Source organism: Siphateles boraxobius, unplaced genomic scaffold (genome assembly GCF_051911475.1).
Source record: "Siphateles boraxobius isolate OS27281-9 unplaced genomic scaffold, OSU_SipBor_1 3, whole genome shotgun sequence".
NCBI lineage: Eukaryota > Metazoa > Chordata > Actinopteri > Cypriniformes > Leuciscidae > Siphateles > Siphateles boraxobius.
Window position 1 is genome coordinate 1,513,175 of NW_027508919.1, and position 18,745 is coordinate 1,531,919.

The 18,745-nt window shown below is 39.7% G+C and overlaps 1 protein-coding gene and 2 pseudogenes across 2 annotated transcripts; all 3 read right to left on the reverse strand.

Moving 5' to 3' along the window:
* Positions 1-147: 147 nt before the first annotated feature.
* On the reverse strand, positions 148-2,529 carry LOC143756638 (protocadherin alpha-3 pseudogene; annotated as a pseudogene). Its single transcript, XR_013210304.1, has one exon. The product of XR_013210304.1 is annotated as a protocadherin alpha-3 pseudogene (transcript).
* Positions 2,530-3,246: 717 nt separating this feature from the next.
* Positions 3,247-5,628, reverse strand: LOC143756639 (protocadherin alpha-3 pseudogene; annotated as a pseudogene).
* A 724-nt stretch (positions 5,629-6,352) lies between these two features.
* Positions 6,353-18,444, reverse strand: LOC143756640 (uncharacterized). Its single transcript, XM_077247206.1, has 5 exons — positions 15,909-18,444; positions 14,879-15,095; positions 9,642-10,433; positions 8,873-8,947; positions 6,353-8,725 (listed from the first exon to the last, which is right to left on the reverse strand). The coding sequence occupies exons 1-5, from the start codon at positions 18,269-18,271 to the stop codon at positions 6,353-6,355; spliced, it is 5,820 nt and encodes a 1,939-aa protein (XP_077103321.1). The 5' UTR covers positions 18,272-18,444.
* Positions 18,445-18,745: the final 301 nt, after the last annotated feature.

Here is an 18,745-nt window from a genome sequence, read left to right on the forward strand (position 1 = left end):
CTGGAATACAAAATTACTATTTATTTATTTTTCATTTAACAACAAATACATTAACCAGTCTTATTTAATTCCACGGAAAAATTTAATAATATCAAGCGAAAACCGCAAAACACATCAACACTATAACATGGTAAAACTTAAATTTCTTTATATAAGTTGAAGGGCGCTTACCTCTCCAGAATCTCTCCTCCTACGATCTGGTATCACTAGAGTATTCCTATTACTGCCTGGTGCTATTGTAGAGCCGATACTCATTCTGGGTCCAACTAACATGTACCGTTTGTCTCCAGATCTGTACTGGATGCTGTGACACAGAGTCCCGTCGTAATTTGTGTCTTGTAAATACTTGGACGAATAGTCTGTAGATTTAGAGCACTGCATTACAATCAACACGATGATGCTGATGACAAAAAGCACTGAAACCGAGCCCAAAGTGATGATCAGATAAAATGTCACGTCGTTTTCCTCCTCGTCCTTTACTGTGTTTTTAACATCAGAAGCAGCAAAAGCCTCTTTGGGCTCCACAACTTTGACAATCACAGTCGCTGTTGCTGAGAGTGAAACGTTCCCATTGTCTTTGACCAGTATGAGCAGTTTATGCTGGGCCTCGTCTGTTTCTGTGAATGAGCGAAGGGTTCTTATCTGTCCTGTATAGCGGTCCAAACTAAAGAGACTGTGATCACTAACTTCCAGCAGTGAAAACAATAACCAGCCGTTGTATCCTATATCTGCGTCATAGGCTCTGACTTTAGTCACCAAATGACCAGCGTTCACATTCCGGGGAATCTCTTCCACACCCTCAGCAGAACCGTTAGCGCTGACTGGATATAAGATCACTGGAACGTTGTCGTTCTGATCCAGAATAAACACGTTCACTGTCACGTTACTGCTCAGAGACGGACTTCCAGAGTCTGTAGCGAGCACATGGAACTGAGATGTTTTTAACGTTTCAAAGTCAAAACTCTTTAGTGAATAAACAACACCTGTCTCAGAATTTATATTCAAGAAAGACGACAAATCATTCTGTGTTCCATCACCTCTAATTATGTGATAAGATATAATGGCATTTTCAGCACTGTCTCTATCAGATGCGCTTACTGAAATTATAGACGAACCGGCAACATTATTTTCTACTAAGTAAAGATCTAGAGGATTTATTAAAAATTCTGGAGCATTATCATTAACATCAGAAATCTGAACATTTACGGTGGTTGATGCAGTCAAAGACGGCTGTCCTAAATCAGAGGCGATAATTGTAATTTCATACTTTGAATCGGTTTCTCTATCTAACCGATCTTTTGTTACTAAAGAATACATATTATCTTTAAAGGAAGGCTTTAGCTCAAAGGGAATATTTTTGTTTAACTGACAAATCACTTTACCGTTGATCCCGGCGTCTTTATCAGTCACACTGATGAGAGAAATTACCGTTCCAGGCTTAGAATCTTCAGGGATGTTCTTAGAAAGTGACGTAATCTCAATCTTTGGCCGGTTGTCATTCACATCAATAATTTTAATAACAACTCTACAGTTTGCAGACATGGGAGGATGCCCCTTATCTGATGCCTGAATATCGAGTTTATACACTTCTGTATCTTCAAAATCCACCTTCCCCTTTACACGTATTTCACCTGTGACCTTATCGAGCTCAAAAACATCATGCTCTTTTCTGTTTAACGTGGCAAAACTGTATTCAATATCGCTATTCTGGCCCTCATCCATATCAGTAGCATTTACTCGAAGAACCACAGTGCCAATAGCAGAGTTCTCTTCTAATGTCACTGAATATGTCTCACGACTAAATACAGGTCGATTATCATTTATATCTAGAACAGTAATATTAATAGAAAGAGCCCCAGATTTCGGAGGATTCCCTCCATCAACTGCTGTTAGAAGCAGCTTGTATGTCGTTGTAATCTCTCTATCAACAGCCTTCTTTAGTACTAAAAATGGCATTTTATCCTCATCACTTTCTCTAACTCTAATTTCAAAATGATCATTTGGACTCAATTTATAGGACCGGACCGAATTAGTCCCAGAATCGGGATCTCTGGCAGCTTGTAACTGATAATCAGCACCAGGCAGCGTATTTTCATAAATTCTTAGACCCTGCTCCTTTTCAGGGAAACTAGGAGAGTGATCATTTACATCTAATATTTCTACCTCCACATAATGTATCTCGAGAGGATTTTCAATGACCGTTTTTAAATTCATCATACAAACACCGCTGCCAGCACACAAAGACTCTCTGTCGATTTTCTTACGAACATACAAAATGCCATTTTCCTGATTTATCTGAAAAAGCTCCTCTTCAGATCCAGAAACGATTCGAAACTGCCTGTCCATCAAGCTACTTACTTCAAGACCCAAATCCTTAGCAATATTTCCCACAGTGGTTCCTTCTTTCACTTCTTCTGGAATTGAATATCTTATCTGAGCTGAAACCTGCTGTCCGGAGTCAAGAAGAAAAGAAATACACAGAGCAATCCAGCAGTACTCCCATCTGCGCCTTTGTCCTCCGGCTTCCATCGCGAGCGATTTGTAAGAGCTTTCTCTAAATGCAACTGTATATATCCTCGATTATTAGAGGCCGTAGTAGAATGTTTATGGCAAGCACATCATGAGCAAATTACAAAATATGAATTCAGTCTTTTTTAAGTACCGTCAGTAGCGTATTGTCGATTCATCCCGACCATTCAGTGTGTGTGAGAGCTTGTGAAAGAAACAATACAGCCCTATCCACGTCATCAACAGAGGCAGGACTCTAGATCCTGGACAAATGCTAGTGCAACACCGACACCAAGTGGTTTAAAATACTTAAAAACATTTTTAAAATCATTACTGTCAGTTGTAAATCATAATGAAATGATGTAAACGTAAATCTATTAGAAGTATAGATTAGAACATGAAGTAGATTTAAGTTTACAAACTTTCAGTATTTTTGACGACTAAGAGTGATGCGTTTGAAAATGTTTTAATGACATCCGAAACAAGTAGTTTTAAAAAAATTGAATGTCACCGAAAAAAACTCCTTTAACAAATTCCCCATCCATTTTCAACACCAAAGCAGCGGACAGCTCCCGGCGAGCTGTTACTTACAATACAATCAGACAAAGATGTCAAAAAGTACTGAACAAGTTTTTGCGCTATGAAATTACAGCTCTTTAAAACCAGAGGATTTTTGCAGAAATTATTTAAAACGAATAATATTAAAAAAACAATATCAAAGCAATACGGTGACCGTAATTATAATGGACTGAATATCCTTACCTCTCCAGAATCTCTCCTCCTGCGATCTGGTATCACTAGCGTATTCCTATTACTGCCTGGTGCTATTGTAGAGCCGATACTCATTCTGGGTCCAACTAACATGTACCGTTTGTCTCCAGATCTGTACTGGATGCTGTGACACAGAGTCCCGTCGTAATTTGCGTCCTGTAAATACTTGGACGAATAGTCTGTAGATTTAGAGCACTGCATTACAATCAACACGATGATGCTGATGACAAAAAGCACTGAAACCGAGCCCAAAGTGATGATCAGATAAAATGTCACGTCGTTCTCCTCCTCGTCTTTTACTGCGTTTTTAACATCAGAAGCTGCAAAAGCCTCTTTGGGCTCCACAACTTTGACAATCACAGTCGCTGTTGCTGAGAGTGAAACGTTCCCATTGTCTTTGACCAGTATGAGCAGTTTATGCTGGGCCTCGTCTGTTTCTGTGAATGAGCGAAGGGTTCTTATCTGTCCTGTATAGCGGTCCAAACTAAAGAGACTGTGGTCACTAACTTCCAGCAGTGAAAACAATAACCAGCCGTTGTATCCTATATCTGCGTCATAGGCTCTGACTTTAGTCACCAAATGACCAGCGTTCACATTCCGGGGAATCTCTTCCACACCCTCAGCAGAACCGTTAGCGCTGACTGGATATAAGATCACTGGAACGTTGTCGTTCTGATCCAGAATAAACACGTTCACTGTGACGTTACTGCTCAGAGACGGACTTCCAGAGTCTGTAGCGAGCACATGGAACTGAGATGTTTTTAAGGTTTCAAAGTCAAAACTCTTTAGCGAATAAACAACACCTGTCTCAGAATTTATATTCAAGAAAGACGACAATTCGTTCTGTGTTCCATCACCTCTAATTATGTGATACGATATCGCTGCATTTTCAGCACTGTCTCTATCAGACGCGCTTACTGAAATTATTGACGAACCGGCAGCATTATTTTCCACCAAGTAAAGATCTAGAGGATTTATTAAAAATTCTGGAGCATTATCATTAACATCAGAAATCTGAACACTTACGGTGGTTGATGCAGTCAAAGATGGCTGTCCTAAATCAGAGGCGGTAATTGTAATTTCATACTGTGAATCAGTTTCTCTATTTAACCGATCTTTTGTTACTAAAGAATACATATTATCTTTAAAGGAAGGCTTTAGCTCAAAGGGAATATTTTTGTTTAACTGACAAATCACTTTACCGTTGATCCCGGCGTCTTTATCAGTCACACTGATGAGAGAAATTACCGTTCCAGGTTTAGAATCTTCAGGGATGTTCTTAGAAAGTGACGTAATCTCAATCTTTGGCCGGTTGTCATTCACATCAATAATTTTAATAACAACTCTACAGTTTGCAGACATGGGAGGATGCCCCTTATCTGATGCCTGAATATCGAGTTTATACACTTCTGTATCTTCAAAATCCACCTTCCCCTTTACACGTATTTCACCTGTGACCTTATCGAGCTCAAAAACATCATGCTCTTTTCTGTTTAACGTGGCAAAACTGTATTCAATATCGCTATTCTGGCCCTCATCCATATCAGTAGCATTTACTCGAAGAACCACAGTGCCAATAGCAGAGTTCTCTTCTAATGTCACTGAATATGTCTCTCGACTAAATACAGGGCGATTATCATTTGTATCTAGAATAATAATTGTAATGTTAACAGACCCAGATTTCGGAGGATTCCCTCCATCAACTGCTGTTAGAAGCAGCTTGTATGTCGTTGTAATCTCTCTATCAACAGCCTTCTTCAGTACTAAAAATGGAATTTTATCCTCATCACTTTCTCTAACTCTAATTTCAAAATGATCATTAGGACTTAACTTATAGGACCGGACCGAATTAGTTCCAGAATCGGGATCTCTGGCAGCTTGTAACTGATAATCAGCACCAGGCAGCGTATTTTCAGAAACTCTGATGCGCTGCTCTTTATCAGGAAATCTAGGAGAGTGGTCGTTTAAATCTAATATTTCTACCTCCACATAATGTATCTCGAGGGGATTTTCAATAACCGTTTTTAAATTCACCATACAAACACCGCTGCCAGCACACAAAGACTCTCTGTCGATTTTCTTATTAACGTACAAAATGCCATTTTCCTGATTTATCTGAAAAAGCTCCTCTTCAGATCCAGAAACGATTCGAAACTGCCTGTCCATCAAGCTACTTACTTCAAGACCCAAATCCTTAGCAATATTTCCCACAGTGGTTCCTTCTTTCACTTCTTCTGGAATTGAATATCTTATCTGTGCTGAAACCTGCTGTCCGGAGTAAAGAAGAAAAGAAATACACAGAGCAATCCAGCAGTACTCCCATCTGCGCCTTTGTCCTCCGGCTTCCATCGCGAGCGATTTGTAAGCGCTTTCTCTAAATGCAACTGTATATATCCTCGATTATTAGAGGCCGTAGTAGAATGTTTATAGCAAGTGCATCATGAAAAAATTACAAAATATGAATCCAGTCTTTTTTAAGTACCGTCAGTAGCGTATACTGTCGATTCATCCCGACCCTTCAGTTTGTGTGAGAGTTTGTGTGTGAAAAAAGACAATGCAGTCCTATTCACGTCATCATCAAGGGCAGGACTCAAGACCCTGGACAAATGCTAGTACAACACCGACACCCAGTGGTTTAAAATACTTCAAAAAAAATTAAATACTTGAAATCATCACTGTCAGTCATATATAATACTGAAACGATGTAAATCTACAATAAGTTGCCAATAGATTTAAATCAACATTAAGTATATTTAAGTTCATAACCTTTCAGTAATTTTTGACGACTAACATGGTACTTTTTTTAAAATGTTTTAATGACATCGAAAACAGGTAGTTTTAAAATTTTTGTCACAGAAATTACGCCTTTAATTCTCAATGAACTGCATCTCATTTCAGCACCAAAGCAGCGGCCAGCTCCCTTCGAGCTGTTATACGATAAGACAAAGATCAGATGTCAGACAAAGAAAGTACTGAATAAGTTTATGCAAATCACAACTCTGTAAAATCATAAAATTTGGCAGAATTTACAATTATAACGACTAAAAAAATCAAAGCAATAAGGTGACCGTAATTATAATGAACTTGTGATTCTTACCTCTCCAGAATCTCTCCTCCTGCGATCTGGTATCACTAGAGTATTCCTATTACTGCCTGGAGCTATTGTAGAGCCGATACTCATTCTGGGTCCAACTAACATGTACCGTTTGTCTCCAGATCTGTACTGGATGCTGTGACACAGAGTCCCGTCGTAATTTGCGTCCTGTAAATACTTGGACGAATAGTCTGTAGATTTAGAGCACTGCATTACAATCAACACGATGATGCTGATGACAAAAAGCACTGAAACCGAGCCCAAAGTGATGATCAGATAAAATGTCACGTCGTTCTCCTCCTCGTCCTTTACTGTGTTTTTAACATCAGAAGCTGCAAAGGCCTCTTTGGACTCCACAACTTTGACAATCACAGTCGCTGTTGCTGAGAGTGAAACGTTCCCATTGTCTTTGACCAGTATGAGCAGTTTATGCTGGGCCTCGTCTGTTTCTGTGAATGAGCGAAGGGTTCTTATCTGTCCTGTATAGCGGTCCAAACTAAAGAGACTGTGGTCACTAACTTCCAGCAGTGAAAACAATAACCAGCCGTTGTATCCTATATCTGCGTCATAGGCTGTGACTTTAGTCACCAAAAAACCAGCGTTCACATTCCGGGGAATCTCTTCCACACCCTCAGCAGAACCGTTAGCGCTGACTGGATATAAGATCACTGGAACGTTGTCGTTCTGATCCAGAATAAACACATTCACGGTCACGTTACTGCTCAGAGACGGACTTCCAGAGTCTGTAGCAATAACTTGGAACTGGAACTTTTTTACCGTTTCAAAGTCAAAACATTTGAGAGCGCTAATTACGCCTGTTTCCGAATTGATATTGAGGAATGAAGTCATATCGCCTCTTATAATATTATAAGTGATATGGGCATTTTCATTTTTGTCTTTGTCAGTTGCGCTGACAGAGAATATTGACTCTCCAGGTGCATTATTTTCAAACAGGTAAATCTCAAGAGGGCTGTGGGGAAATTGCGGTGTATTATCGTTAACATCAGACACCTCTACGCTTAGACGTTTTGACGCTGAAAGAGCTGGGTTGCCTAAATCAGTAGCTGTTACTGTAATGTCATAATGGGACGCAACCTCCCGGTCCAAATTATCTTTTGTTACTAGAGAATACATGTTCTGCTGAACATATGGTTTCAACTCAAATGGCACATTCTTTGACAAGCTACAAACAATTTTACCGTTGATCCCTGAATCTTTGTCCGTTATGCTTACAAGAGAAATGACTGTCCCGGGTTTTGCATCTTCAGAAACACTATTAGAAAGCGACGTGACTTCAATCTCAGGTTCATTATCATTGACATCTATAATCTTAATGATAACTCTGCAGTCAGTTTGTAGCGGAGGGCGTCCCTTATCAGATGCTTTTATATTTACACTATAAATTTCGTTCTCTTCAAAATCTATTTTGCCTTTGACACGTATTTCACCTGTCACCTTGTCCAAATCAAAAACATCATGTACTTTTCGCTGCACATTTCTACCATAAGTATATTCAACTTCTCCATTAACGCCCTCATCTGGGTCAGTTGCATTTACAAATGTTACCGTAAAACCGGGAGAAACGTTCTCATTTAACGTAATAGTGTGCGTGTCTCGGTTGCATTTTGGGCGGTTGTCGTTAACATCAAGGACCGTGACAGTTATATTTAAAGTGCCTGATTTTGGTGGATTTCCACCATCAATTGCAGTCAAAGTTAAAACGTGCTTATCTTGATTCTCCCTATCTAAGGGTTTCTGTAAAAGCAGAAAGGGATTTTTATCCCCATACTCACTGTCTCTTATCTCAATGTCAAAATGACCGTTTTGTCCGAGCCGATACGAACGAATGGAATTAACACCAACATCCAAATCTCTCGCGGTTGGAAGATCGAAGCGTGTGCCTTTTATTGTGTTTTCTGCAATTTCTACGTGTACGTCTTTTTCTGGGAAAGAAGGGAAGTGATCATTTATATCTGTTATTTCAACCTCAACATAGTGAACTTCGAGTGGATTTTCAACTGCAATCTTTAAGCTTAGCAAACATGCGCCATTGCCATCACAAATCTCCTCTCGGTCGATTTTCTTATGAACGTACAATATGCCATTGTTCTGATTTACCTGGAAAAAGATATCCTTAGATCCAGAAACAATACGGAATCGTCTGTGCTCTAACGAACTAACATCAAGACCGAGATCCTTAGCAATATTCCCCACGTGTGATCCCTCTTTCACCTCCTCTGGAATAGAATATCTGATCTGTGCTGAAACAGGCTGATTACAATGCAGCATCAAACACAAAGCAATCCACCAGTACCCACATCTGCGCCTTTGTCCATCCTTATCCATCGCGAGAGATTACAGAAAAGTATTCCAGGGCCAGGCATGTATCGTCCGTGATTCAACAGAATAAACAGTGTCACAATTCAGGTAAATAGTTCAAATGACGTCCTGCGTCGTATCGTCAATCCACCGTAACCACTATAATTGTCTTCGCCTCACACTGGCTCCTAATACAGCACTGCGCATGTCACCATAGGGCAGGGCATAATCTCGCCAGCATATCATAGAGTAATACTGACACAGAGCGGTCAACTTTTAATTTCAAACACATTTATTAAAGCTTATGAATAATACTCAAAGTGTTGCATTCCCTGTCAAGCCTATTACAAAAGTCACTTATGAAAATGCCATTATAAAATTGAATATTACTACACTCAAAAAAATGGTGTAGGATTTACTTTGAAACAATTTTCACTCAGAAAGTGCTAATACATTTAACAAATAATTACAAAGAAACGGTTTAACACAATGAAGCAAACGTAAAAAAATTGAAGTAGAAAAACTGAAATGGTATTCCAATAATCTGTTTTACTTACGATTTAAGTAATGTCACAGAACAATATGAAATGCAAAAGAAAAAATGCAAACGAGAAATTATGATTTTATGTTTACATCTTTTCAGTCATTTTTGATGACTGACATTTTTTGTATGATTTCATGACATTGAAAAAATTGTTGTACAAGAAATGACGCCTTTGACAATTAAACTTATCCTGAAGGAACTGCATCTAATTTCAGCACCAAAGTAGCGAACAGCTCCCTGCAAGCTGATGTCACTCGCAATACACTCATAAAATCAAAGTTTTTTGATTTGTTTTTTGCGCTATGAAACCATAACTATGTAAAAAAATACAATTTTGCAATTAAAACGTACACACATATCATACAAACAGGGTGACTGTGATTAGAATTAATCGATTGTCCTTACCTCTCCAGAATCTCTCCTCCTGCGATCTGGTATCACTAGAGTATTCCTATTACTGCCTGGAGCTATTGTAGAGCCGATACTCATTCTGGGTCCAACTAACATGTACCGTTTGTCTCCAGATCTGTACTGGATGCTGTGACACAGAGTCCCGTCGTAATTTGTGTCTTGTAAATACTTGGACGAAAAGTCTGTAGATTTAGAGCACTGCATTACAATCAACACGATGATGGTGATGACAAAAAGCACTGAAACCGAGCCCAAAGTGATGATTAGATAAAATGTCACGTCGTTTTCCTCCTCGTCTTTTACTGTGTTTTTAACATCAGAAGCTGCAAAAGCCTCTTTGGGCTCCACAACTTTGACAATCACAGTCGCTGTTGCTGAGAGTGAAACGTTCCCATTGTCTTTGACCAGTATGAGCAGTTTATGCTGGGCCTCGTCTGTTTCTGTGAATGAGCGAAGGGTTCTTATCTGTCCTGTATAGCGGTCCAAACTAAAGAGACTGTGGTCACTAACTTCCTGCAGTGAAAACAATAACCAGCCGTTGTATCCTATATCTGCGTCATAGGCTCTGATTTTAGTCACCAAATGACCAGCGTTCACATTCCGGGGAATCTCTTCCACACCCTCAGCAGAACCGTTAGCGCTGACTGGATATAAGATCACTGGAACGTTATCGTTCTGATCCAGAATAAACACGTTCACTGTCACGTTACTGCTCAGAGACGGACTTCCAGAGTCTGTAGCGAGCACATGGAACTGGAACGTTTTTATCATTTCAAAGTCAAAGCTCTTTAGCACGTGGATAACACCAGTCTCAGAATTAATATTCATGACAGATGCCATGTCATTCTGTGTCCCTCCACCTCTTATGATGTGATAAGTTATGGCAGCATTTTCATTAATATCTTTGTCTGAGGCACTGACAGAATATATAGAAGCGCCTGGAGGATTGTTTTCAGTTAAGTAAAGCTCAAGAGGACTCGAAGAAAATTCTGGGATGTTATCATTTACATCTGACACCTGTACAAACATACTTTTAAAAGCCGACAGAGAAGGGTTACCTAAATCTGTTGCTGTTATTTTGATATCATATTCGGGAACTAACTCTCGATCTAAGCGTTCTTTCGTCACAAGGGAATACATGTTATCCTGAACAGACGGTTTTAACTCAAATGGCACATTGTCAGACAGGCGACACACAACTTTTCCATTAATCCCAGAATCTTTATCACTTATACTTATAAGAGAAATAACTGTTCCAATTTTTGCGTCCTCCGAAATTATATTTGAAAGAGATGTTACACTCAAAAAAATAATTCATTGGATGAACTCAATTAAGTTGTGGGCAGGATTTCCATCCAATAAATATATGTAGCCCCAACTCAAACTGAGTACATCCATTCAACAGAATGTAAATTAGTTAACCTAACTCATTTGTATCAAATAGATGCAAAAGAATATAAATGAGTGACTTGATTAACTTATTTCTATCAAATACTTATTACTAACCAGACTGACTTTATTTCTGTCAGATGTCTACAAAAGTTTTATTGAAAATTAACAGGGGTTTATAACTATGTTTTCCATTTAAAGTTACCATAACAGTGATTAGTGTTTCCATTAGTTGGGCTCTTAACTCTTATTATATCTATTGTCTTTTTAGGCTGCTGTGACAGTGTGTTTGTTAAACACATTTGGAGCAGCAAAGTAAGCTAAAGTGAGATCAGCTGATGATGGTTACCTGTTGATGGTTTTATAATCATTATGAAACAGAATGATTTACTGAGGTTTTTATAATCTAACCATTATGTTTTCATGTTTTTTTTCACAACACATACCTTGTGTTACTGCAGCATGAGATCAAGGAATATTATAACACTAAGTTTGAAGACTTTAACGAACATGAGCACAAAAAGTCTGTTTCTGATGACACACACAGAGATCAACAATCAGCGTATGAATCTCAACAATGGTGACAATCAAAAGTACTTTGCTGCAATGCATGCTGGGTACCACCATAGTACAAAACTCCCAGCATGCATTGCAACATGAATAAATTATGCAGCTGAACTGTCCTATAATTTTGTTTGATTCTAAATATTTGCTTTTATTTTTTGCTGTTGTGTTTGTTGTGAATTAGTAGCTTTTCAGTGATGTTCTGAATTAATCTGTTTATCTAAATATTTGTGATTGTCACCATTGTTGAGATTCATACGCTGATTGTTGATGTCTGTGTGTGTCATCAGAAACTGATTTTTTGTGCTCATGTTCGTTAAAGTTTTCGAACTTATTGTTATAATAATGCTTGATCTCATGCTGCAGTATCAAGGTTTATTGTGAAAAAAACATAATTGTTAGATTAAAATACCTCAGTGAATCAGTCTGGTTCATGATGATTATAAAACCATCAACCATTAACCATCATCAGCTGATCTCATTTCACTTTAGCTTTCTTTGCTGCTCCAAATGTGTTTAACAAACACACTGTCACAGCAGCAAAAAAAGACAATAGATATAATAAGAGTTAAGAGCCCAACTAATGGAATCATTGATCACTGTTATGGTGACTTCAAATGGAAAACATAGAGTTAAACCCCTGTTAATTCTCAATAAAACATTTGTAGACGCCTGACAGAAATAAAGTCATTCTGGTTAGTGATAAGTATTTGTTAAAAATAAGCTAGCCTCTCTCGTTTATATTCTTTTGCATCTATTTATTACAAATGAGTTAGGCTAACTGATTTACATTCTGTTGAATGGATGTACTCAGATTGAGTTGGGGCTACATATATTTATTGGATGGAAATCCTGCCCACAACTTAATTGAGTTCATCCAATGAATATTTTTTTCGAGTGTACTTGTATTTCTGGTTTATTGTCATTTACATCTTCAACTTTAATGATAAGCTGACAATCACTGTTCAAAGGAGGAATCCCTTTGTCTGATGCCCTTATTATCAAACTCTAGATTTCATTTTCTTCAAAGTCAATCAAGCCTTTAACACGTATTTCACCAGTGGCCTGGTCTAATTGAAATATATCACGTGTTTTTGGCTTCATGTTTCTACCGTATGCATATTCTACTTCACCATTCGGACCACTATCTGCATCACTTGCATTTATAATTGTCACTACAGTATCAATAATTGCATTTTCCAGCAATGTTATTGTTAATGTATCACTACTGCATATGGGGCGGTTATCATTTACATCCAAAACAAAGACCGTGATATTAAGGAGGATATTAGGCCTCCTTCCACGCCTAATGTGGCCACTGACTGTCTACGATATTCCTCTTTCCAAGGTCGAAAAGCTGGAGCGGCTGGTTAGCTCTTATGCCAAGAAGTGGCTTGGTCTTCCCAGGTGCATTACCAACACAGCACTGTATGGAAAAGGTGTTTTAGAGCTACCTGTGTCCTGCCTTACCGAGGAGTTTAAGTGCGCCAAGGTGAGGCTTGAGATGACTCTGTCAGAGTCTCGAGACAATGTAGTTGCTGGAACTGTCCTTACCCGATCGACTGGAAGAAAGTGGTCCTCAGCTGTGGCGTCAGAGCAAGCAAAATCTGCTCTCAGGCACCAAGAAATTGTCGGGCACGTGCAGTTGGGGAGACAAGGTCTAGGAGTTGGGGAAAATGTACCATTCTGGCACAAAGCATCTCCTTTACAACGGCGAGGTTTAGTCGTGGAAGAAATACGCAAACAGGAGCAGGTGATGAGGCTTACAAAGGCAGTCTCACATGTGAAACAAGGCCAATGGACACATTGGAAGGACGTAGAAAAGAGGAAACTCTCCTGGAGGGAGCTGTGGGGGATGGAGGCACACCGAGCCAGCTTCCTCATTCGAGCAGTTTATGATGTCTTACCATCACCAACTAACCTCCAGCAGTGGTATGGGGAAGATGCCACCTGCTCCCTGTGTCCCTCTTCAGCAAACCTAAAGCACATCTTGGTTGGCTGTAAAACAAGCTTGGCACAAGGCCGTTATACATGGCGGCATAACCAGGTGCTAAGATGCTTGGCGGCCAGCCTTGAGGCCAAGCGAACAGCCACAAATACCCTCCCGCCTCTGCCAGCCAAGCAGTATCCATCAATGGCATTTGTTCGTGCAGGTATAACACCAAGTAGATCGCAGGGATCCAGCACATATCCGGGCCTGCTGCACAAAGCACGAGACTGGAAGTTATTAGTGGATCTAAACCAGCGGTTGCACTTCCCCACTGAGATTGCAGTAACAAACCTTAGACCTGACATCGTCTTTTGGTCCTCCACCCTTCGCACGGCCTTCCTAGTGGAACTGACGGTGCCATGGGAGGACTCAGTGGAGGAGGCGTATGAACGTAAGAGGTCTAAAGTACTCAGAACTGGCAGCTGATGCTGAGCAGCGTGGGTGGAAAGTCAGGATCTACCCAGTGGAGGTCGGCTGTAGAGGGTTTGTCGGCCGCTCCTCAGTCCGGTTTTTGAAGGACCTAGGAATGCGAGGTCAGGTTCTGCAGCAGATTGTGAAATCCCTTTCCAATGCAGCAGACGAGGCCAGCCGTTGGCTGTGGTTGAAGAGAAAGGATAGTATCTGGGCATGTAGACAGTAACAGTAGTTGAGCAAGGGGGGATCACAAGCCGAGGGGGGCAAACCTGGGACGCTAGGTATTGCCGATGAGCCCTCTGGAGGTGTTGTGGGTTAATCATCGAAACACTCGTTAAGGAGGGTGCCCACCTGATGACCCCAATGAAGCCAGTGATCCTTGGCACTTGTCTCAATATCTCTCCTATTTCCAGCTTATAGTATATCCATCTTGGGATACGTGGATTCCGGGATTTTTACATCTAGTCCTTTACCTGAGAAGAATGCCTGATTTTGGTGGACTTCCGCCATCTACTGCAGTCAGCAGTAACCTGTGTATTTGAGTGGTTTCTCTGTCTAAAGGTTGCTGTAATACTAAGAAAGGAATTTTATCTCCGTATACACTATCTTTCATTTCCAAATCAAAATGCCCATTTTTACTCAGCTGGTAATATCGAACTGAATTAACTCCCACATCCAGATCTCGAGCAGTTTGAAGTTCAAATCGTGTTCCAGTTACAGTGTTTTCCCAAACCTCTAGATAGAAGTCTTTATCGTGGAAAGATGGAGAGTGATCATTCACATCTGTTATTTCAACTTCCACATAATGGACCTCGAGAGGCTTTTCGACAACTATTTTCAAATTAATCAAGCAGGCGCTATTTCCATCACACACCTCCTCTCTGTCAATGTGCTTATCCACATACAAGATGCCATTGTTCTGATTTACCTGGAAAAGAGCGTCATTCGATCCAGACACAATACGGAACCGTCTTTCTACTAATGTACTGACATCAAGACCCAAATCCTTAGCACAATTTCCGATGACTGATCCTTCTTTCACCTCTTCTGGAACAGAGTATCTTATCTGCGCTGAACCTTGCTGCCCGAGCCTCACAAGCAAAGAGAAACACAGAGAAATCCACCAGTACTCCCATCCGCGCCTTTGTCCCCCGGCTTCCATGGTGAGTGTTTCCTGCACCGTTATTCCAATAATCAATTTATGCTGGGTGATTAGAAGTCGCAATATAATATTAGGTAGAGCAATATAATATTAGATAGATCGTGCAAAACAAAATAAATCCATTGTGAATACGGTTAGCAGCCTATTACCGTTTTACTGTTCATCAGCTCGCAAATGTGACGAACAATACAGTCCGTTTCACGTCATCATCAAGGGCAGGTCTTAATATGCTCCTCAAATACTAGAGCAACAATGACATCGAGCGGTCTACAGAAAGACAAGCCCTCAAAGACAGTTAGTTAAACACATCAGCTGTGTACAAATCAAATTAATTACATAAGTAATTACATTCAGTGGCACACTAAACCAATGCAGCATCATTTTATGAATCGCATAAATGACACCCAAAAGCAACTTGTGTAGACAAGTGTATGTGAGCATTAAACACTGGCCATTCCAAGGGAACTGCAACTAATTTCAGCACCAGTGCAGCGGACAGCTCCCTCCCAGCTACCTCTACTTGTCACTAAATCGAATAAAAGCAAATGTTTAGACATTACGCACATACCTTTTTTTTTTTGTAAAAAAAAACTTCTTAACTTGCCATTACCTCATCAGTTATATGATAATATATTGTGTAGCTTGTAGGTGAAAATGTATGGTTTTATTTTTTGTAACTTTTTTCTTTCAAAAAAAATAAATAAATACATAAATCACAAGAAATTTAAATTTAATCGCCAGCCTTACCTCTCCAGAATCTCTCCTCCTGCGATCTGGTATCACTAGAGTATTCCTATTACTGCCTGGTGCTATTGTAGAGCCGATACTCATTCTGGGTCCAACTAACATGTACCGTTTGTCTCCAGATCTGTACTGGATGCTGTGACACAGAGTCCCGTCGTAACTTGCGTCCTGTAAATACTTGGACGAATAGTCTGTAGATTTAGAGCACTGCATTACAATCAACACGATGATGCTGATGACAAAAAGCACTGAAACCGAGCCCAAAGTGATGATCAGATAAAATGTCACGTCGTTTTCCTCCTCGTCTTTTACTGTGTTTTTAACATCAGAAGCTGCAAAAGCCTCTTTGGGCTCCACAACTTTGACAATCACAGTCGCTGTTGCTGAGAGTGAAACGTTCCCATTGTCTTTGACCAGTATGAGCAGTTTATGCTGGGCCTCGTCTGTTTCTGTGAATGAGCGAAGGGTTCTTATCTGTCCTGTATAGCGGTCCAAACTAAAGAGACTGTGGTCACTAACTTCCTGCAGTGAAAACAATAACCAGCCGTTGTATCCTATATCTGCGTCATAGGCTCTGACTTTAGTCACCAAATGACCAGCGTTCACATTCCGGGGAATCTCTTCCACACCTTCAGCAGAACCGTTAGCGCTGACTGGATATAAGATCACTGGAACGTTGTCGTTCTGATCCAGAATAAACACGTTCACTGTCACGTTACTGCTCAGAGACGGACTTCCAGAGTCTGTAGCGAGCACATGGAACTGAGATGTTTTTAACGTTTCAAAGTCAAAACTCTTTAGCGAATAAACAACACCTGTCTCAGAATTTATATTCAAGAAAGACGACAAATCATTCTGTGTTCCATCACCTCTAATTATGTGATAAGATATAATGGCATTTTCAGCACTGTCTCTATCAGATGCGCTTACTGAAATTATAGACGAACCGGCAGCATTATTTTCCACTAAGTAAAGATCTAGAGGATTTATTAAAAATTCTGGAGCATTATCATTCACATCAGAAATCTGAACGCTTAGGGTGGTTGATGCAGTCAAAGACGGCTGTCCTAAATCAGAGGCGGTAATTGTAATTTCATACTGTGAATCAGTTTCTCTATTTAACCGATCTTTTGTTACTAAAGAATAGATATTATCTTTGAAGGAAGGCTTTAGCTCAAAGGGAATATTTTTGTTTAACTGACAAATCACTTTACCGTTGATCCCGGCGTCTTTATCAGTCACACTAATGAGAGAAATTACCGTTCCAGGTTTAGAATCTTCAGGGATGTTCTTAGAAAGTGACGTAATCTCAATCTCTGGCCGGTTGTCATTCACATCAATAATTTTAATAACAACTCTACAGTTTGCAGACATTGATGGATGCCCCTTATCTGATGCCTGAATGTCGAGTTTATAAACTTCTGTATCTTCAAAATCCACTTCACCCTTTACACGTATTTCACCTGTGACCTTATCGAGCTCAAAAACATCATGCACTTTGCTGTTTAACGTGGCAAAACTGTATTCGATTTCACTGTTTGAGCCCTCGTCCATATCAGTAGCATTTACTCGAATAACCACAGTGCCAATATCAGCTGTCTCTTGCAATGTTGCAGAATATGTCTCTCGACTAAATACAGGGCGATTATCATTTATATCTAGAATAATAATTGTAATGTTAACAGACCCAGATTTCGGAGGATTCCCTCCATCAACTGCTGTTAGAAGCAGCTTGTATGTCGTTGTAATCTCTCTATCAACAGCCTTCTTTAGTACTAAAAATGGCATTTTATCCTCATCACTTTCTCTAACTCTAATTTCAAAATTATCATTAGGACTTAACTTATAGGACCGGACCGAATTAGTCCCAGAATCGGGATCTCTGGCTGCTTGTAACTTATAATCAGCACCAGGCAGCGTATTTTCAGAAACTCTGATGCGCTGTTCTTTATCAGGAAATCTAGGAGAGTGGTCGTTTACATCTAATATTTCTACCTCCACATAATGTATCTCGAGAGGATTTTCAATAACCGTTTTTAAATTCACCATACAAACACCGCTGCCAGCACACAAAGACTCTCTGTCGATTTTCTTATTAACATACAAAATGCCATTTTCCTGATTTATCTGAAAAGGCTCCTCTTTAGATCCAGAAACGATTCGAAACTGCCTGTCCACCAAGCTACTTACTTCAAGACCCAAGTCCTTAGCAATATTTCCCACAGTGGTTCCTTCTTTCACTCCTTCTTGAATTGAATATCTTATCTGAGCTGAAACCTGCTGTCCGGAGTAAAGAAGAAAAGAAATACACAGAGCAATCCAGCAGTACTCCCATCTGCGCCTTTGTCCTCCGGCTTCCATCGCGAGCGATTTGAAGCGCTTTCTCTAAATGCAACTGTATATATCCTCGATTATTAGAGGCCGTAGTAGAATGTTTATAGCAAGCGCATCATGAAAAAATTACAAAATATGAAACCAGTCTTTTTTAAGTACCGTCAGTAGCGTATACTGTCGATTCATCCCGAGCCTTCAGTGTGTGTGAGAGTTTGTGTGTGAAAAAAACAATACAGTCCTATTCACGTCATCATCAGAGGCAGGACTCTAGATCCTGGACAAATGCTAATACAACACCGACACCAAGTGGTTTAAAATACTTAAAAACATTTTTAAAATCACAACTGTCGGTCGTAAATAACAATGAAACGATGTAAAAGTAAATATAGATATAATAATCAACATGAAGTAGATTTAAGTTTACAAACTTTCAGAAAATTTTGACGACTAACATTGATGATTTTTAAAATGTTTTCATGAAATTCGAAACAAGTAGTTTAA